At 39.4% G+C, this 21,939-nt stretch overlaps 2 protein-coding genes and 1 pseudogene across 2 annotated transcripts; 1 reads left to right on the forward strand and 2 right to left on the reverse strand.

Moving 5' to 3' along the window:
* Positions 1 to 334: 334 nt before the first annotated feature.
* LOC133524816 (uncharacterized) lies at positions 335 to 18,124 on the forward strand. The gene is made up of 5 exons (XM_061860963.1): positions 335 to 3,742; positions 5,905 to 7,359; positions 7,911 to 8,002; positions 8,870 to 14,086; positions 15,072 to 18,124. Exons 2-4 carry the CDS (start codon positions 7,122 to 7,124, stop codon positions 9,560 to 9,562), a joined length of 1,023 nt encoding a protein of 340 aa, XP_061716947.1. The 5' UTR covers positions 335 to 3,742; positions 5,905 to 7,121; the 3' UTR covers positions 9,563 to 14,086; positions 15,072 to 18,124.
* On the reverse strand, positions 14,027 to 16,206 carry LOC133524818 (uncharacterized; annotated as a pseudogene).
* A 570-nt stretch (positions 18,125 to 18,694) lies between the features above and the next one.
* LOC133524815 (uncharacterized) lies at positions 18,695 to 21,588 on the reverse strand. Its single transcript, XM_061860962.1, has 2 exons — positions 20,726 to 21,588; positions 18,695 to 20,611 (listed from the first exon to the last, which is right to left on the reverse strand). The coding sequence occupies exons 1-2, from the start codon at positions 21,513 to 21,515 to the stop codon at positions 18,828 to 18,830; spliced, it is 2,574 nt and encodes an 857-aa protein (XP_061716946.1). The 5' UTR covers positions 21,516 to 21,588; the 3' UTR covers positions 18,695 to 18,827.
* Positions 21,589 to 21,939: the final 351 nt, after the last annotated feature.

The raw sequence follows: 21,939 nt of genomic DNA on the forward strand, positions 1-21,939 counted from the left end.
ACAACCGAAAGCGTAACATCTGCTTTGCTCAGTGTTTTTGTTGCTTCCTCAAAGTACTGTAAAATCTCAACAATACTGTTTATTTTACTCCATTGTAGACTGCTTAAGTCATGCTGACAGTTGACTTTCGGTAATACAGCTTGTATTGCAACTTTTGGTAAAAATTTAGATTAAAGGCCTCCTTTTTTTTAGGGGGGAGGGGGGGGGGTACCCCCTAATACCACCCCCACCCCCCGAAACCCCATGATTATGGAGATATTCATGGTTAAAGTTTATAGGTTAGAACAGCGCTATTTCACAAAAAACATTACAATTTCAATAGGAAGGCAATGAAGAGGGGAGGGGGAGCGGTTGGGGGGGGTCCCGGGCGAAGTTGGAGTGAAGCTGTTGGACTTCCGTCACTCCGGCGCTGCGGGAAGAGCAGCCCTTTCGCCCTTGCGTGCCGAAGCACGGTCACTTCGCTCGGCTCCGCAGCTTCGGCTTTTTGGTCGCCTTCGGCGGGCGAGGGCTGATCTCCCTCCGCGCCTCCGCTTCTTTTATATACACTCTAGGGGTAGGACAGACAAGACCACGTGGGAGTGGGGTGCTCTGATTCGGATTTGGGTTATTTTCTACTTTTGAGCATGTTTTAACCTAACCTATCCGAGTCGGTGCTGCCCAGAGGTCTTACTCGCTCACTGGTACTGACTTTCAATATATTGAGTCCGTGGTAGGTAGTGAAAAAGAAACAAAAATTATGTGAAAATAATCAGATTTATTGCACAATTAATTATACTAATTAAAACTAAACTAATGCTAAAACTAAAATAAAACTACAATTTGTCTTTAAAAACATACTTTATTGCCTTAATCATTTAACATATATCCTACGCCTCCATACTGACTCTATCATCCAGTCCTCAAAATAATTTTTATTTTGCTTACATCTAAATCGCTTCTTTAAATTTCGCCATTGGCTTTCAATTCTTTGTGTATGTGTCCCGTCTGGTGCCACAAATTTATTCGTAGGGTCACTATGGTTTACCTTCTTGTGGACGTAGCCATATTCTGGCAAACAGTCATACGCCCTCCAAAAGTCTGTGTGTATGACTGACCCTACCTCAACGTGCTTTTGGATTAGTGGCACCAGTGCCTTCGCAGTTCTTGAGTTGTCGGGACACACCTCCAGCCTTAAGTCGTCGCTGCCATCTTCGATTATTCCAATGACCCAATGTCCTTATGTGACCCAATGTGCTATCTGGCGACCCCTATTATATTTGCGTTTTCCAAATTTTGATTCATCGATCTGCACAACTTTGTCAAGGCCGCCAATCTTTCCTGCTGCATTTTGGTAGTGGTCAATTTCATACTGTGTTACCACCTCGCGACAGTAATTAAACCAGTCATTGATTGTACTGCCCGAAAGGACTGTGTCATGGTCCCTCGAAGACACCTCATTTTTAGTAGAGTTGTAACTCATGTCCTGCGAGAACGCGTACATCACCTGGAAAATGAAGACCAGGGCCAAGCGCGCGTTCTCAAACCAAGTCCCCTTGGCTTGAGAGACTGGTTTGGTGCGGCACCCTGCCTTTCTGCACCGAAATCTGCCCAGTTGCCCATTCTCTTTTGTCGGGAGAAGCGGCCGGCGCTCCTTTGGCAAGAGAGTCCGTGGTGTCCAAGGACGTCGACGTTAGTGCCGCAGGGGCACCTATGTGGGGCACAGACCCGGACGCCGAGTCGCAGGCAGGCAGCAACGCGCAGAGTGTGCGGTTCCAGGAAGGTACCGGTATGTACCGACGGGAAGGCGTGTAACCAGGCGCCGGATTCCCTAGCACCTGCTGCTAATAGTCTGGCGCGTGCTGAACCTGTACTGCGGCTTAAGAGAGAGTCGTAAATGATTTTACATTGAATGTCGTCCCAAAATTGATTTGATTGTATTTTATTACATACAATCAAAGTAATATAAAATGATAATTCAAGTTTACTTACATTCTTGAACAAAGTATGCACTTCATCTTAATTCCATAGTATTCGCTAGGACGAGGGTACTGATTTTTGTCGTCAGCCTTTCGCATCCAGGGACTAAATTGATAGTAATTTAATTTCGCAGTGACGTTTTCCAGACGGATTGAAGTCCCCTCCATATGCCTGCAGTGTTTCCATTGATCTATCGCCTTATCTGCTATAGCACTTTTTATAAACTGTTCCGGAAATACTTTCCATTTTTTCGGAATATAACACGTGTACTGGTTGGCCATTCTTTATGAGACGCAGAAATCCAATTGACACTACAAAATCCGATTATAAAGTGACGTCCGGTATTGGCAGCAGGTATATTTATAAAGGTAACACGGGATTAAATATAATATGCATAAATTATAGATTCGATGAGTGTATTCCGTTAGACACTTAGACGTCTGTGGGTCTAACACAATCATGTATTCACTGTAATATCAATAACGTTGAATGTTGTATTGCCTTTTTGATCTCTAACGTGTCAACTGTGAATCTCATTATTCTAATTAAGTTTCAACTCCAGTGGCCATAATTATTCGATTTTACGACTTAATAGTCGTAAATGTTTGATTTTATAGACTTCAATGAAATATTAACTGCTTTTACATTTGTTTAGAGTATTGAGTGAAAGTTTCTTAGGCGCTCTAAGTACTATTTTTCAAAAAAAAAACAATAATCTAGGACTATGCTTGGCCTAAAAGTCCAGATGCTTCAAAAAACAAACCAGTTTTTGTATTAGCTTTATGGCTCTAAGTTTTACGACTTTTTAATAAATGCAAATGGATACGGCCAATTTAATGCTACATACAAATGGAGACATTATTGATTTGAGAGACCCGAGTAGTAACGCGTATGACGTTAAGTCAAATAAAGTGAGTAATTGATGGCCATAAACCTGTCAAATCGAGACGTGGAGGATCCATATATATTGTTTTGGCTAACATACCAATATAGAAATTGTATAATAATTTTCTAATGGTTAAGACAACGAGCATGATTGTACTTAGATTGTAGGCATCTTGACTTTACTTATGTTCATGTACAATATTATTTAATATATTGACATTTATTTTAATGCTGGGAGCAGAAATTTCTCTTGAATTAGCACCGATTCGGAATGTAAACAAACAAGATAGATGATCCACATTCCACAGATTACACGCGATTTTGGAATTATTCGAACACAGTGTTGCTAACCCGCGATTTTTCAAATTTGCCGCGTTTTTCTACTGACAAGATTTGCTTGACCAACTATATTATAAAAATTCATATAAAATCACAGGCAACTGTTTCTTATCTGCTAATAGAAGTAATGGGCTTTAGTTTTCAATTGCAAGGGCAGCACATTCCCGAATTAGGTCACTCAGCGTCTCTTCACTCTAGGCAGGGACTACAGAGTGCCAAAGCAACTGTGCCCGCGCCAATGCATCTATGGCATAGACGCTTAGCGCATCTGCATCGCGACGGTATGTACGTTCTGGGTGGAGGAGATCAGTATGTTGGTGTTGTGTTTCAGAGTAAACACGATTTGCCAATCAGCTGCGTGCCATGCCTTGCTGAGAAGATGTTTGTCACAACTGTTCTTAGGCAAGGAAGTGGACGTGCTGCTAAACCACTGGAGCTGATCCACAGTGACGTGTGCGGTCCGATGCAAATCAGCACTTGGAATGGAGCCCGCTTTTTGCAGACATTCACTGATGACTGTACCAGGAAAAGCTTCGGTTATCTCATGAAGAATAAGTCAGAAGTAAGTTCCCGTTTTATTGATTTTAAAAATATGGTAGAGAAACAGACTGGGTGGGTTACATATCAAAATTTTACGTAGTGATACAGAATATTGTAATAGTAATTTATCCAATTTTCTTAAACGTCATGGTATAATACACCAAACGTCCCTTACAATCCAAACCAAAATGGTGTATCAGAGAGATTAAATTTAACAATTCTTTCATAAGCTAGAGGTATGTTGCAGGAAAGTGGTTTGGATGATCGTTACTGGGGTGAAGCATATTCCCATGTACCACATCAGAAAAGACGAAAACTTGACGCTAAGGCTAAACTATATATATTTGTTGGTTATGGTGAAACATGTAAAGGCTATAGATTAATTGACCCCAATAATCCTCGCAAGGTAATTTACTCTCGAAGTGTAACTTTCTTAGAGGCTGAATTTATTGACAAGACACCAGTTACGAGGCAGGATAGGAGCATTTTATTAAAAATGATCAATTAAATTTTACCAATTTTAATAATAACTGTTATAGTGATATTTTACAAAATAATGAAATTGCTATTTTAATGATAAAAATAATGACGATCATGTAGTAAGTGACAAACGGTGATACTAGTTTTAATGAGAAGTTGTAAAGATTGATAATACTGTCAGCGAAATCAAAAGTATCGACTTTGGCGTGCCACAAGGCAGTGTATTAGGCCCAATATTATTTAGTATTTACCTAAACGATTTCAGTTCAATACTACAATCAGACACATGCCAGTGTATTTGTTTTGCTGACGACACAGTAATAAGTTTTGTGGGTAAATCTTGGGATGAAGTAGGTCTTAGAGCATCGGAGGGCTTATCAGTAATACAAAATTGGTATGAGAGAAATTTATTGAGTCTAAATATCTCAAAAACTAACTACATATGCTTCTCGCTAACCAAGACAGGACAACCTAAGCAAAACATCAGTTTAAAAATTCATAAATGTCGTCCTACTCCCGACGTTGCCTGTACATGCACTACAATTGATCAGGTACACTCAACAAAATACCTAGGTGTTGAAATTGATGAGAACTTAAAATGGGATCTACATTGCAAACATATTGCTAATAAAATTAGACAAACCGCGTATATATTTCTAGAACTTCGAAATATAATTGACCAGAGAACACTTGAAACTGTGTATTTTGCCCTAACCCAGACTATACTTTTGTATGGAATCATAGCGTGGGGTGCCTGTAGCGCAAAGAATATAGCAAACATAGAAATTGCACAGAAACTAATTCTAAAAATTATTAAAAGAAAACCAAGGCGTTTTTCTACTGAAGCAATCTATAGGTTAAGTAAAGTGCTAGCACCACGGCAACTATACATCTGGCAAGTAATTATGTATATGGGAAGACATATAGATGATATGGTATTAAATGTTAACCCAGCAAATCTTCGAAACACAAGAAGTAAATATAAGATACCAATTAAGAACAGCGCTGCAGCTAAGAGACACTACTTATATATTGGACCTAGGATTTTTGACAAATTACCAGGTGATCTACAGGACATACTGCAATCGAGCTATTCAAACGGGCCTACTCAAAATAATCAAAATTACGTGAATAGGCTAAATAAAGAAACGAAAGTGTTTCTCCAGAGTTTTTCCTTTACAGAATTTAAGGAATTCTACACTAAAATATTTCCCCAATAAATAGATTGCTACGTAACTCTGTGTCATAAGTATTTCTCCATTCTTCCATAATATATATATATGTCTCTGTATTGTATAACAAATACTATATATATCTACTTACATAATTTTAATACACAATATACGTATGCAGTATGCTATATATATATGTAATAAAATAATAAGAAAACTACACTGTATATAGCCAGTAATGCATGGTTAATTAAATAATCAAGCTTTTTTCTTAGACTGAATACATTTTATATTAGGTATAGGAAAATTACTTATCCAAAATCCGATCGCTCTCTAAACTTGGGTCACATATATTGTAACTAGCCCTAGCACAGGCCTCGGTCTTTTTGGGCTGTTACTGCACACTATGTCTTTAAACGCTGGTTTCAATTCAAATGTATAATTAGATATAGTGAAAATTTTGCTGTACATATTTAATGAATAATAATAATAATTAGTGATAAGTCTAGAATAAGCTCTAAAAATATTTCAGATGCGGAAGTAACGCCAACTGCGCAGTCTCGGCTCTCTGATCAGTACCTGTCGCTTGATGAAGATGGTGATGAGGGTGAAGTGAACCTGCACTCAGACACTCCATCCTCGCTGCCAGACCCATCACTTCGAGGAGGAGAGTCGATTTCACCGGTTGCTGCCAATGCGTCGACATCTCGCCCCGTTCGTAGTACGAGAGGTAATTTCCCAGAGAGATTTAATGATTTTGAACTGTTGTCGGTATATGTCACTGATTGTTATCAAGATGAATCACAAACATACTCCGAGGCTATCAGTTCCCCTGAAAAACATGAGTGGCTAACAGCTATGAGAATCGAACTTGATTCAATGGTAAGAAATAATGTATGGGAACTGGTAGACCGGCCTATGAATCATAATATTGTTAAAAATAAGTGGGTTTTTAAAAGAAAATTAGATTCTGCAGGTAATATTGTTAGATACAAAGCTCGTTTAGTTGCCTGTCAATAGAAGGGTAAAGATTTCTACTCAGACTTTTGTTTAGCATTTCAAATCAGCTGGCGCTACATATGGATCATATAGACCAGGGGTGGCCAACAGGTCGATCGCGGTCGATCGCGACTGTTAGTCCAGTCGATCGTGGCAAGGCAAAAAATATAAATACGTAGACCAGTTTCATTTAAGGTTTCATGAAGTATGCAATTGGTAGATCGCACAAGGTTTCGTTAGTAAACAGGAGATCTTGGGTCTAATCAAGTTAGACGTTACAACCGCGTTGAACGGTAATCTTGATGAAACAATCTATATGGAGCAACCGGCTGGATTTAAAACTGACAAAAATAGTAATAACGTAGGTATGTTTATTGAGAAAAAGCATATACGGCTTGAAGCAAGCAAGTCGTATGTGGAATGTAAAAATTCATAAAGTGTTAAATGAAAATGGCTAAAAAGTAAATGTGAGCCTTGTGTTTATGTTAAGAAAACCAAAGAGGAATATATTATCTTAAGGTGGCGACTGACTTGTAACATTTCGGTGTAATGTAACGTGTTACAACCCGAGCATTACAACAGTCAGTGCAGCGAGCCGAGCCGCTCGACGCGAGCACCGCGTGCTCCACTCAGCTGTCGGTTTTTACGCGAATCCCTTTGAGTGTTACATTACAAGTCAGTACAGGTTCGCAAGTCGCCGCGAGTGCACTTCTTCCGTGATTGTGCTTTTGGAACAGGATTTTAATAAATATGGAATGGGATAAAGAGAAAGTTCTATTATTTATTGACAAATACAGAGATAAAGAAATACTGTGGGACCCCACGCACGGAGATCACTTCAATAAGTTAAAAAAAAACGATGCGTGGGTAGAATTATCCGAGGATATGAATATAACGGTTGAAGAGGCCAAGAAAAAAATTACCAGTTTACTTGCCTCACTAAGAAGAGAGAAGGCTAAAATAAAGAACAGCACTGGAACGGGCAAAGGTAAGTTTAAAATGTTTTTTTACGCGTCACTGGGCCTGGGCCCCGATTTTTGAGCAAGTGAGTGATTCGATATCACGTTTTTTCCATACAAAAAAACGTGATATCGAGTCACTCACTTGCTCAAAAATCACCCTCCAGGGCGGTAAGTGAGATTTGCCGCGGGGTAGCGGCAAATCTCACTTACCGCAAAGGACAAGACTTAAATTCGAACCACGGGCGGTAGGTAATAAACAGGGAGCGTACCTTTCGTGCCGATGATAGCAAATTTACGTCACGTTGCATATAAATATGTAGGATAATTCCAGTTAGTCTTATTGTAGTCATCAATCATTAATCATCAATCGTTTATTCATATGTGTTACATACATCATAAGTATCATGATGAATGATTGATAATTTCAGAAAAAATTGTATCATCCTATATGCAACCTGACGTCAATTTGATGTCATCGGCATGAAAGGTACGCTCCCTGGTAATAAAAAAAGGCCTCAAATCGCTTGTTTATAGTATTTATTTTTAAAGTGTCCTAATGATATTATTTATTTTTCAGGTGCCGACGAAATCTATACTAGTACATGGTTTGCATTTAAACCATTACTATTTGTGTTGGACCGAAATAAACCACGAAATACAAATGATACGGTAAGTTTTTCTAAGTATATCTTTCTTGCCAGTTCAAAGCTCCCTCCCGTGAACAGTATTCTGCAATTTCGTGGCGTATTTGTTTCGCTGTTGTACTTGTTCTACGCGGTCGCCTCTCCAAAGCGAAAAGGCTTGTAAGTTCGCTGTCGTTTCTCCAATTTCCTGGTCTAACAACTCCTTCTATTTCATGATCAAATGTCCCTGAAGGTGTGTAAATGTCACTGGATTCATCACTTTTTCTGAGATAGTTATGAAGATGCGTTATTGCCATTACTACTGAAGAGGCGTGGTTTGGTTCTAATAACATAGGCTTTCTTAACACTCGAAAAACTGCTGAAACTATACCAAATACGTTTTCCACTACTCTTCTCGCTCTGCTAAGTCTGTAATTAAATGTTCTCTCTATAGACCCTTTTGCATGGAATCCCGAGTAAACTTTCATTACATTTTCTGAAAGGGCAAAAGCTTCGTCACTAATGAAATAGTATGGGATGTCTAGAGTTCGCAAAGGTAATGGGTTGGGTTCAGGAATATTTAACGATTTATTTTTTATTCTTTGACAAAGTTCAGAGTTGTTAAATACACCGCCGTCCGATATTCTTCCTTGACATCCCGCATTTACATATACAAAGTTGTATTTAGCGTCAACTACAGCAAATAATACGACGCTAAAGAAATTTTTATAATTATAAAAATCACTTCCACTATTCATCGGTGATTGTATTATTACATGTTTGCCATCCATAGAGCCCAGGCAATGGGGGAAATTCCATAATGTGTCATATTGTTGTACTAAACCTTGCCATTCCTCAGGTGTTGTTGGCATCTGCAACAAACAATAATAATATTTTTTTATGTATTTTTTAGTTAAACCCCGATGAAGAAAGCGAGCAACGTGGTGCGACCGTGGATACAGTTTTGGACAACGGGTCACATACCGAGCGACCGATTCATGTCGCTAAAAAAAAGAAAAAAGCAGTCATGGATCCCGAGGAAATAATGGCTTCTACATATGACATTTTAAAAAAGACGTCAAGCGAGAAAAGTTCGAAAAGTTTGGACGAGTGTGACAGCTACGGAGCTTTCATTGCAAACAAATTGAGATCGTACTCTAACCAGACCAGAAACTACGTACAACACCATATTTCAAATATTTTATTCAATGCTGATCGGGGACAATATGAACCCAACTATGGTTACGGTTATTCGACTCGTCAAGGCTATTTTTCTACACCTGGACCAATTCAAACTCATTCTACAAGAACAACAACTTCGCAGCAATACAATTATTCCACACCTTCACCTCAAATGTCGGATTGCAGTCAAGATAGTGCTGGATTACAACGCCCAGATACTCACACCCTCACTTCAGCCCGCAATTATTCGTCACCTTCACCTCAAATGTCGGAGTGCAGTCAAGATACTGCTGGATTACAACGTCCAGATACTCACACCCTCACTTCATCCCAACGCAATTATTCCTCACCTTCACCTCAAATACCGGAGAACAGTGAAGAAACTGCCAGGTTCTTGCGAGAATTTGGCGACTTGATTGATTAGATATATAGAATGTGTAAGTCTTGGTTTCCTATTTTCAAATTACATTTTTAAATAAAAAATAACTAAAGCACATGTTGGTTTGCTTACCTTTATACAATTCTTCAATACTTTCACTATTGCTTCACTGACTTCCTTTACTATGAAGCCTATTCTCTGTCTAGAAATTTTAAAAAGATATTGCAAGCTTGTAAAAGAATCTCCAGAAGCGTAAAAACGTAGTGTAACTGCTAGCCTATCTGTAACAGATATAGCTTTTCTCAATCTTGTATCTTGCTTGCCCACTAACGGTCCAATTAAATTAATGAGTCGGTCGAAATCGGTAGACGACATCCTAATAAAGTTTCTGTATTGTCCAGTAAACTCTTGGTTTCGAAGAATATTCATTATATTCGTATCATAGTTCCTTCTTTGGTACAAATTAGATATCCAATATCGTTTCGTTTTTTTCTTCTTGTATTTTAGATAGCAATAACTTAGTACAATAAGTGAAGCACACGCGACCTCCATATCCGACATTTTGAAACAGAATGGAGCACAAACGAACAGAGCGCTCAGGGCGAGCGTTCGCCGCGTAGCTGTAATGTAACTGTAATGTAACACGATCGCCGCGAACGATACATTACACCGAAATGTTACTAGTCAGTCGCCACCTTTAGCATTATATGTGGATGATTTTTATGTGTTTCATAAAAATCAATGTATTGATAAATTGCTTTCACTTTTAAAGAACAATTTTGAGATTCGACATAAATGACAACTGTAACTGTGATAAAGGAAAATAGAAAAATTGTCTTGGCATGAAAGTAACTGTAACAAACAATATCACTGTATTAGATCAGTCAGACTACATAAGGCGCATTTTAGCTACTTAAATTTAAAATGAGTAATTCTGAACCTGTATCTACTCCATTGCCAGTAAACTGCAGGCTAGATTTATCTGATAAGCCATGTTTAGAAGATGAGACATTTTAATACAGACATCTTTTGGTGTCACTTATGTTATGTACCTACTAATCAGTGTACACCTACTCTGATGTCTTACCTAACTTCCTTACCTAAATTGTTTTCGAAATCCGATGGATGATTTTTTTTCTTACTCCTCATAAAACACCATTCAATCTTTCCCTAACGCACCCTATATTAATCTTTTAATAAGGGGGACCTCTAGATGGGCAATACTATTGCGGAAATGTGATTACTGATTATTTTATTACGGATTGTGTTATTTCTTTTTTTTTAATAAAACAAATACTTATTTTTAAAATATTTATTGTATTTTCATTTAATAACAAACGAATTTCTGGAATCAAACGGAACTATGCTCGAAAATTCGAATAATTTGTCACATTATTTGCCGTCTTTTAATGAGCGGTACATTGGAAAGTTAACGACCCACAAACAAACCAAATGATATATTTGCTTCTTTAAGGTTATCTACGGATTTCAAAAATTCGCTCTGAGTACCTACAGATATACAGCGTACAGCTTTTTCTTCCGTAATTTCATTTTCACCGTTTTTTCAATTGTATGTCTATATTTGTGTTTTCTTCATTCTCGTTAGATAAATCACTTGATTTATGTTGAGAATATTCATGGAACTCCCAATCTTGAGTATATTGTGTATTAAAAAGATCAATTGAATTTTCGGCACCACCTGAAACAGTCATAATAATATTATCATGATTAAGATTAATACACAGTACAACCCAGTACTGTATTCGTATAATAAATTTACCACACCACATTTATTTCAAAAACTAGTTACGTACGTTTCATTAGCTCAATGCAATTTCGTTTCGTTTCGTTCGATGAGAACCGATTTAATATTTAAAATTTCAAATACGAAGAACTGTGAATAATGTGATGATGATGATGATGATGATGACGTGTGTCAAATCAAGCATGTATATGAACTATTTAAAATTGTAAATACGGAGAACTGTAAATATGTACAAATTGATTATGTATATAAAATCAACTTGTAAGTACGCCTGTAAATGTAAAAACGCTTGCAGTCAGTCCTAAGCCTGAACAAAGTACGAAGGGAAGTTGATTATATTATTTATTTCAAAACTAGTACGTAACGTTTCATTCGCTCAATGTAATTTCGTTTCGTTTCGTTCGACGGCATATCCCTGTATGCCGTCGAACGAAACGAAACGAAATTCAGTTATTTTCGAAAGTGTTTTTGAAAACAGTTACGCGATTTAAAAAACGGTTGTTTCGTTTCACGGAAAACTCGAAACGACCCAGCTCTATTGAAAACGTGTCTGCACCTAGGGAAGCGTAGAGGTAGTTCATTATCAAAGCCCATCTCATCATCATTTTTAACAAGTGTTGCCATTGTTGTCTTTCATTAACTTCATTAGCAATTTACATCCATTTTTTGACAGATAATCAAGCCTTTTCAAAATGATTAGAGTGACTGTCCGTATATTAAGATTTATAAATAAATGTAAAGGAAAATCAGTTTCATCAAACCTAATTTCTGTAAAAGAGTCTAGAGACGCTCTAACCTTAATAATAAAAGGTGTGCAAATTCACTATTTTCATAACGAGTTTCTGTGTATTGAGAAGGATAAAACTATAACCTCCAATTTAAAATCACTTAACCCTTTCATTGAGTCGGTACTACCGGCTACCCGATACTAGAGGCATTGATACATAAAAACTACCCTCAGGGATGAAGTTTTACTAGATGGGTTGAAAACAGGGTGGTGGGCAAGAAGATATACTACTTCACCTTCTAAGTTATACTCAGAAATGTCGACATACTTTGCATGGCCCAACCGCACATACTCATCAATGAAAGCTTTAAATTTTATTATCTTTTTTAAAACGCAATTCCAAATTTAAGAATCGTTTTAAAGCACATGACAGTGCATCACCCAAATACAGATCATTAATATTCTGCTTGAGTGGCAATGCCACCTATTTATTATCCAAGTCTACAGTCTCCTGAAATATTGTTTCAGCTAACTCTTGTTCAGAGCTGATCTCTGTATATGTTTCTGGAACTTACTCAGTTAACCAAAATTGGGATACAAGATTATCTAATTTACCTATGTCATTATTCTGTGTCAGCTGTTGACAGCAAAAATTTGAAGCTAAGTTAGTTGCCGCGGCTGCATTGGAGCAACCGGCCAGGCCAGCTACAATAAACCCGAAGCGTGTATTTTGCAAGACCAGCTTGCTAGGCAAGGCAGGCAGCTGCTCCGGTAAAAGTACCTGGAATAATACGTGGGATGCTAATAATATATCGATCCTTGAAGAAATATCAAAACTATCATCGGTTAATTGGATATAAGGCGGTATGTTTATTCCTGAGAGAGAACTGTGGTATATTAGCCGTTATATTTTTAACAACATTGCATGTCACTGTGACACTATAATCCGTTACCATGGAATGAACCTTCAATGAGGTTTGCCTGGCTTTAAAGCTGGGAGCTTCGCACACCCCTGAGAGTACCGAATCATCAGGGTATAATTCACATCCTAAGATCTCTGCTACATCAGAGCGCAAAAAGGTAATCTGGCTACCTGTGTCTAGAAGACAAGTAACAATCATAAGTTGTCCGTGCTTATCATATATTCTTGCCTTTATAGAAGGTAAAACGTCATTACCTCTCCTACTTAATAATAAACTAATATACCTAGAAATAGGGTTTTCGGTTGTTTCCATTTGCGACACAGTCGCACACTGTCGAGCAATTTCCTCATGCAATGCTTATGCTTGCCCTTGCAAATAACACACTTAAAAGAGTAGATGCATTTTTGACCAACATGTTCATTTAAACAAATGCTACATAATTTGTTAGACACAATAAATTGTTTTCTCTTATGAGGCTCCATTAATTTTAAAGTTGAACACTAATGCAGCTTGTGAACAGGAGACTGTCTACTTACATTTATTACTTGATGTTGAACTTAAACTAGAGCATCGCCCAGTAGGCGTGCGCTCTCCCAGTGACTCCAAGGCAGCAGCTCGTTGCTCTCACCACTAGACCCCTTCAAATTTATAGGTGGCAGCCTGAATGGCGACGCGTTACAGCCCGTTCACACAGAGTCTCCGTATTTACGGTACCCGTTTTAACGGATACAACAAAACTGTATGCTTTGTTCACACATAGGCACCGTATAGCGTTTAACGTATCCGTCATTAACTGAGAGCCCGTTTACAGCCCGTTCACACAGTCTCCGTATTTACGGTACAAAATTCGCAGTATAGCACCGCTAGTCTACCAGGATGGACGTTGTCGTTATGTATTGGTACTACCGCCGGCGGAGACGGTACAATCGGCGTTATTGGCAGCATCCACTCTTGGTGCAAAGAGCTAGAGCAGGTGCTTACCGTTTACTCATGAGTCAATTGCGGGGAGACGACTCAAATTTTTTTAATTACTTTCGTATGTCGATGTCTTCTTTTGATCATCTACTTAAACTACTGGAAAAGGATTTAAAAAAGCAAGACACTAATTGGAGGAAAAGTATCTGCCCTGAAGAAAAATTAGCAATATTTTTAAGGTAAGTACTTTTTATTTTTATAAAAACGTTTACAATATTAAAACACAGACATATCTAGCGTATTCTCATCACTGTACGGAGATTGTACTGATGGCGATGGTGTATTATCACTATACATTACAATCTGGTCTTGTAAAATTGTTATTTGGTTACTATTAGCACCAGATGCTTGGGTAAAATACCCTTGTGTTTGGTGATTGCTAGCACCAGATGCTTGGGTAAAATACCCTTGTTTGGTGATTGCTAGCACCAGATGCTTGGGTAAAATACCCTTGTGTTTGGTGATTGCTAGCACCAGATGCTTGGGTAAAATACCCTTGTGTTTGGTGATTACCAGCACCAGATGCTTGCGTATATGGAGCTAAACAGTTGGAGTTGGGCTGGTTAACTTTCCTTCTTTTAATATCTTGCAATAGTTTAATAACTCCAGACTGAAATTCTAGAATTTCATCATCATTTAGCACAGTCAAGGATGGCAAAACGCCTTTGAAGAATGAGAGATTACGATCATCCGGTTCAAGTTTCTTGGGTTTTATCTGGTGGTCTATGTAGGTCATCATTTTATTCATTAAATTTTTTTTTTGGTGCTCTTCGTTTTGTCGGGGAAGATTTTGTTTGGTTGTCATTGCGAAGATGTTCTATCTCGTCACTGTCATCTTCGTTTGTTTTATGATTTTCGTTTACTGCAGTGGTGTCAGTTTTTTCAGCAGAGGCACTTTCGTGCGTGTCAGTTTTTTCAGCAGAGGCACTTTCGTGCGTGTCAGTTTTTTCAGCAGAGGCACTTTCGTGCGTTTAACCAGGCTCAATAATATTTTTTAAAAATAACATCTGATGATGATATTTGTACAGCTTTGTCTTTGAGGCAGCAGAACCAGATGACTTGCAATTCTTTTTATCTTTTAACGTTCTCACCCAAGCATCTCTAATCTGTCTCCACTTTTTTGTAACAAATTTTCCTGAAACAAATAATATTTTTTTCTTTCAGATATGCAGCATCCGGATGTTCTTTTAAAGATCTACATTATACCTATCGTGTTGGTGTATCGACCGTTAGCAACATTATAAAAGAGGTTTCAAGATGCATATGGAATAATTTGAGTGCTTTATATATGCGACTTCCTACATCAGTCGATGAGTGGAAACAAATAGCAGATGGATTTGACAAAAGAGCAAATTTTCCACACTGTCTTGGTGCAGCAGATGGCAAACACGTCAGACTTAAAAAACCACAAAATAGCGGTTCAATGTATATGAATTACAAGGATTTTTTTTTCCATCGTATTATTAGCGATCGTAGACTCTGACTATCGCTTTGTATACGTTAGTGTTGGATCTTATGGGAAAGAATGTGATTCATCAATATTCAAGGAGACAACATTTTGGAAAATGATGCTAGACGGCAGTTTACAAATACCAGCACCATGCTCATTATCAACAAACTCAGAGTTGAGAGTTCCATATGTGATCATAGGAGATGAAGGTTTCGGATTACATGAAAATTTACTTAGGCCGTTCGGCGGGACGCACCTGGATAAAAATAAGCGAATATTTAACTATCGCTTAACTAGAGCTAGGAGATACGTTGAGTGTGTTTTCGGTATCTTGGCTAATAAGTGGAGAATATTCCATCGACCTTTAGACACTCATAAAACAACAGCTGTATGGATCGTTAAGGCATGTACTGTTCTACACAACTTTATCAGGGATGAGGAGGGTTTAATCTCAAACAGTGATAATATCAGCGTATCTGAAGAAGTTCAACTCGAAAACCTACCTAATGAGAGAAGGACACGAGGTGGTAATGCTGCCAATTCAGTTCGAACAGAATTTATGAACTATTTTTTGTCTGAAGCTGGATCGGTTTCATGGCAGGAAGAATCTATCTAGAATATACCTCAATTCAAATATAAAAACGAAAACTTACCGAACTCTTGTCTTTGTTTTTGTTCCATAACTTCAAAATTTTGGTTTAAAATTACGCATATTTCACGCCAACCAGCAGTACTAGCAGTCTTGTCTTTGTATTTATCCAGCGTCTTGTCCCAAAGAACTGGTCTCTCTTCTACTAAACTAATTAACAATTCCTTGTCTATTAAGTTAGCCCACTCCTTCATTGACATGGTCGGTCGCAACAATAGCACGCGTTCTTAATAAATGCAAAATTGACAATGCGTGCATGTTCAAACTTGTTTGTCTCTGCACCGCTCCCCCCGCCCCGCACCCCACACACAGTTTATATCCAGTAAAAACGTACGCATACATGACGGATACGTATTCCGTTCATCCAGTATTCGATAACAAAACGGAATGTCATAATTTAACGGACCGATATTTTTTACTGTATACTGAATACTGTGTCATATGTGAAGTCGCTCATACAACTCCATACGCCACCAATGAAAAAAACGTATACGATAAAACGGAACAGTAAAACGGAAACCCTGTGTGAACGGGCTCTTACAACCCCCGGGGGACGTGAAGGATCGCTGCGGGCGATGCGACTACCATGATCTGTAGCGATGCTACGTATTTGCCTAGGATAAATACATGTTTTTCCATACAAGATAACCGGTACAACATGACTGTCGCATTTCCAACAAAATAACATACACCAGAGTATGACACTTATGTAAAACTATAATGTACCTTCTCAGCTGTAGGTTGATTAGCATATCCTGCTTCCTGGTTAACTGGTTTCGAAGAAACAAGTCTAAAGAGTATGCCACTTGAACGGAACTTGTCACCCGGATTGCGCGGAGGTTGTTGAACCAAACCTGGCTTCATGCATATCAAAATGATCCTCCTGGTTTACCCTAACTGCTCAAATAGGTCACATCCTAATTTAATTAGTATTTTAGAATCATTTTCGGAATTTTTATGAAACATAAATAGAGATTATGAAAGTGTCAAAAGGTTGAAATTTTTGACAGGAGAACTGTCAGAGAGTAGACTATGCGTTTAGTTACCGCATCGGAAAGAAGGTATTCTGAATGAAACAAGGTAGAAAACGTATGATAAAAATATAATTATTAGTAATTATTATTAACCACTTAAAATATTACAAGTATTAATGAGCATTGATATTTTTTCGAGAGTCATATGATTTGGAAAAGGTTTAAGTTGGTTTGACGTTTGATGCGTCGATATGGATCGAAACGGAGGGCGGGGGATTTTTCTAGAATCGACGATGGATGTGTCAGTTGGTACTGGGGCACGCTAGCAGTTATACAGCTCCCAATTGAATATCGAAATAAACCGCCTCGCCCCCTTCCGCCGCCTGCCCTGGCCGGTGGAGGATTGGGATATATGTAAAGTGCGCCGTGTGTGTGTGTGTTGTGCGCGAAAAGGGCGTAGCCCACTGAGTGCTTTCCGTGCCGCCGGCGTGCGCAAGCATGGCCGACGGTCGTGTTGCTCCGAGCGCCGTTGCGCGCTCCCTGATGTGCTGAGCGTCTTGGGGACGCTGGTTTTCACCGCAGGGCGCAGTCTTCAAGGCCTGTGGACTGCGTGCCGCCCGGCGATCCCGAGGTGCTTCACACAAGCCTCCCCCTTCACTTGCGTGGCCTGTCGACTCCGAGGCGCGTCACGTTGGCGCCACCATCAAGCCGTAGGGCACGGCCCTGACCCGCGAGCCGTGTGTCGGACAGCCGAGCCGCGGTCCGACGACCCCAAGGTCTCATCGCGCGGGTCCTTCTTGTGGAACTCCTGAGCGCCGCGGGTTGTTCTCGCCCGGACTTGCCAAAGCCGGAGCTTGAGGAACGCCTGTCGCCCACCGTCAGCGATCCGCCTGCTGCGTTAAACACCAGCGGGCCTGTGGATGATAGCTACGTTCGGTACCCGTGAGTGCGCTAGACTTTTATCCCAGGTTTTGGCCAAAACCCCGCGTCTCGTCCTTCTCGCGATCGTAGATTAAGCTTTACTATAGTGTCACCCCACAACCGCCGACAGTTTAGGGAAACTGATTGTATTCTGAGCAGCGCCCGCCCTAAAGCGGAGTGCATTGTAGTAGTTAGCGAATTGTATTAAATTGCATGTCATATATTTGGTCTTATCTTTTCAATATCCTATTAAGTTCCCATTAACCAGGTTAGAGTAACAAGAGGACCCTTGCACTCCAAAAGTGAAATGTTTTACTGCGGATCTTATCCGAGGCATCACTTCCATTAATCATAAAGACATCTTAAAAACCTTATTATTTCTCATACACAACAACATTATTTTTTATATACGACAGATCGCATCGCCCACAGCGATCCATTCACCCAACATTTACTATGCCAGCATAAAAGGATCGAAGTACATCGTACTCTTCTTCGATATCTTCGATACGCTCGGCATCATCTGGGTTCATTAGCAAGATTTCAAGATTGAGCTCCTTATACTCTTCAAAGATTTTATCCAGCCTATCCTTTTTTGTCTTAAAAGCAAAGGGTCCGCGTCACTGTTAGGAGCAGCTTCTGTTGCTGCTTTAAAGGCTGTCATTCTCGTGAGAGCTCCTTTCAACTGTCCCCTGGCCGCCCGTAGCCTCTTGAGATCTTCGTCAGTCATGATGACTTGACAACACCTCTGTAGAAAATTACATGAAATATAGCCCGAATGAAAACACGCACGAAACGTTTAGCCATTTATTTTAGAGTCACATGACAAAATCATGAAAAAATATAATTTAAAATATTTGACATTGCTGATCTCAAAAGAGTTTGCAACATCCTCCCACCTTGGGCAAGAGGCCCAAAACTCTTCTCTATATGTCGCCAGCCTGTGCTTCGCGTGGGTACAGGCGTTGCACTGCTCGTGTGAACTCTCCATCTGTTGTGCGCATCTTAGCCACTCTTACGCAACCGTCTGTACCGGAGAAAGTTTCTACAATCCTCCCTAAAAGCCACATAGTACGCTTTGTGTCCATCTTTATTAAAACTACGTCACCTACCCTTAAATTAGAGTCCCTCTCCTTGCCCCTCTGGATAAGCAACTGTATGTTCTCGTTACTGTGAGCCTGTTCATCACTGTGGAACTGGCAAGGTAAGTTTCGTTTCATGAGGTCCTTCAAAGAGCGTATGAGACGCTCCCACCAATTTTCCCGCCATGGCGCTGCAGGAGAACTAAACTTCCTCTTAATGTTCCTCACGTTCAGAGTCATCAGAAGATTATCAGCTTCGTGGAAGTTAGAATTATCCGTGTATTTTGTGTCAACTCTTCCACGTCTCGGGATAAATCTTCGTAAGGCTATGAGAAAAGCTTCTGTCATTAGTGGTTTGGTGAATTTGATATGCACGGCTCGGTAAACTGCACACATGAATAAAATTATCCAAACCTTCCCTCCGGACCGCAGAAAAGAAAGACCGGCAAGGTCTGTAATGTACTTAAAGATGAAAGTCAGTGTAGATAGAAACGTACTATAATCTGCAGTGTTGTTAGCGAGCACTACTTTCTTACTTTCTTTCATTTTATGTTCATTTTCTAATACTACGTTCATTAGCAAACTGCATGTGTTCATAACAGGTCCTTGAAGCGTCCATCCAAATTTAGTTTTTATTGCCACGAGGTTATTGTTCAGTTTTAAGAAACTCTCAGTGAGCAACACGCCTGCATGGTCTGCGCCGATCAACAGCCCGATGTCAGGTGCTGCCGCATCGCCGACGTCGCTCAGCGTAATATTATATTTCTGTAACTCTTTAAACATCTCATGGTCTACATTTAAACGAGGAACATACCCGCAGAGCGTAGACTTGTCTCGCGCGGTCATTGTACATTCAAATTTCTTATCCAAGCTTGCTAGCTTTAACTCGTAGGTATGAAATAGTTCCGTCTTAGTTTCAATCCCGCCAAAAAGACAATTTGACACGATTTCTTTGCCGACAGGTTTCAAGTCTAAATTTTCTATTATATCGCGACGTAAATAAGTCTTCTGTGCACCCGAATCAATAAAGCATCGTACCCGTATACATTTCTTATCGGTCATAATATTCGCCATGAACGTTTGCAACAGTGTAGTACTAGCCTTATATTGAGTTACGTTATTATTTAAATTTGACGTTTCAACATTCGAAGTTTTTTCAGTTTCATTTTGACTTGACATTTTAATGTCAGGGCACATCAATACAGAATGACATTTGGAGCAGAAAAGGCATTTTGTGAAATTTTTGCACCTTTTCGCATTATGTCCGGTTTTTAAACAAATAAGGCACGCTCCTTTTTTATTTAGCATTTCCTTCCTAGCTTCATACGACATTTTGTTAGCTTTGTAGCACTCGAAGCTGCTATGCGATGCCTTTTCACACCAAACGCAACAAATCTTCTTACCTGCGTCTTCCGTTGACACCATGCATGCCGCGGTGGGTTGAGTAGAAACGCTATGCAAACTGTCACCCGATGCTATCTCGGTGCGCGCGAGCTGGATCCGCTCTTCCGACTCCACTTCGCGTTTCAGGAACTGCATAAGCTGGTTCAGATGATCGTCGCCCTTCTCCTCCAGTACATGGGATCTCTGCCATGCTCGTAAAACAGATTCGGGCAAGGCGGACTCAACTAAAGGGAAAAGTAAAGCAGCGTATTTATCTATAGTGACACCTAAGCTTTCTAATGCTTGCAATTGCGTATTTAATTTATCGTATAAGTGGCCTAATTTATAAGAAGTATTACCTTTTGCTTGTGCTAGTACAAGATTAAGCAGTTCACGCACATAAATGTCGATCAACATTTCGTCACGTGCAAACCTGGACTTCAATTGCTCAACAGCCTTCTTGTAGTTATCTCCCGACGGCGGAAAGCTCTCGACGATCTCTCGCGCTGGAGTATCTGGAACAGTGCACTGGTAAAGGTACTGAAACTTATCTCCATCGTCTATTGTCTCGTCGTCGTCGATTTTCTGAAATTGACACCAAAAACCAATCCAATTTTTCGTATTGCCGTCAAACTTCCGTAACTCAAATTTCGGTAGACGGAATCGTCTTGAATGACAAGCACTATTGCATGCCGACTTCTCACAACATTGATGAGATTTTTGTGTGTTATTCGACACATCGCTGCCGCTAGACTTGCAAGACCTCTTCATGCGTTCGTTCTTCCGAGAAACGTTTTCGTACATGACTTTTATACGCTCCCAGTCGTTTAGATACTTATCGCTCGTCATGCAATCTTCATAAATTTCATCTTCAGTCATCTCGTCCGTTTTTAGCCACTGTTCTTTTATACGTAGGTCAACGTTGAACAGGGAATCGGCTCGAAGCTGGAGTTTGTTGAAGGCCGCGGTGATTTCGTCGATATTTGTTGACTCTAAATTAGCTTGAAATTCGTTTTTCGCGGTTGTAAAAAGCCTCCTGGCTATACCTCTTTCTTTTCGTAATATTTCCATTTTAATTAACGGTCGCCAGATGTAGAAAATTACATGAAATATAGCCCGAATGAAAACACGCACGAAACGTTTAGCCATTTATTTTAGAGTCACATGACAAAATCATGAAAAAATATAATTTAAAATATTTGACATTGCTGATCTCAAAAGAGTTTGCAACAACCTCGATGCATAAACACGAAACTGCTGTTTACGCCCAAAGCGTATATCGATACCTTGAGGATCAAAGGGCGTAAACGCCATTTACTTCAAAATTATTTTTTGATGCAGTTATGATCAGTTTTTTCTCTCTCTATCGAACTGTGTAGTTAATACTGCGAAAAGCGCAAGTCTGAGGCAAACACGCCCCATGGATTTTTAGGAGAATATTTAAATGCAATAGGCGTCTTTGAAATATTTTTTAATTTTTTTGGTTATTTGTGTTATATCGACACCTTTAGACTCAAAGGGCGTAAACGCCATTTTGGCCAAAATGACTTTTTAATGCAGTTTTGTTCAGTTT

Source organism: Cydia pomonella, chromosome 14 (genome assembly GCF_033807575.1).
Source record: "Cydia pomonella isolate Wapato2018A chromosome 14, ilCydPomo1, whole genome shotgun sequence".
Taxonomy (NCBI): Eukaryota; Metazoa; Arthropoda; class Insecta; order Lepidoptera; family Tortricidae; genus Cydia; species Cydia pomonella.

Coding starts and splice junctions, on each gene's coding strand:
- LOC133524815 (XM_061860962.1), bottom strand. CDS start 21,515: ATGGCTAAACGTTTCGTGCGTGTTTTCATTCGGGCTATATTTCATGTA. Junction 20,612..20,725: donor TGTACTAGCACAAGCAAAAG/GTAATACTTCTT, acceptor TTTTCCCTTTAG/TTGAGTCCGCCTTGCCCGAA.
- LOC133524816 (XM_061860963.1), top strand. CDS start 7,122: ATGGAATGGGATAAAGAGAAAGTTCTATTATTTATTGACAAATACAGA. Junction 7,360..7,910: donor CAGCACTGGAACGGGCAAAG/GTAAGTTTAAAA, acceptor TTTATTTTTCAG/GTGCCGACGAAATCTATACT. Junction 8,003..8,869: donor CACGAAATACAAATGATACG/GTAAGTTTTTCT, acceptor TGTATTTTTTAG/TTAAACCCCGATGAAGAAAG.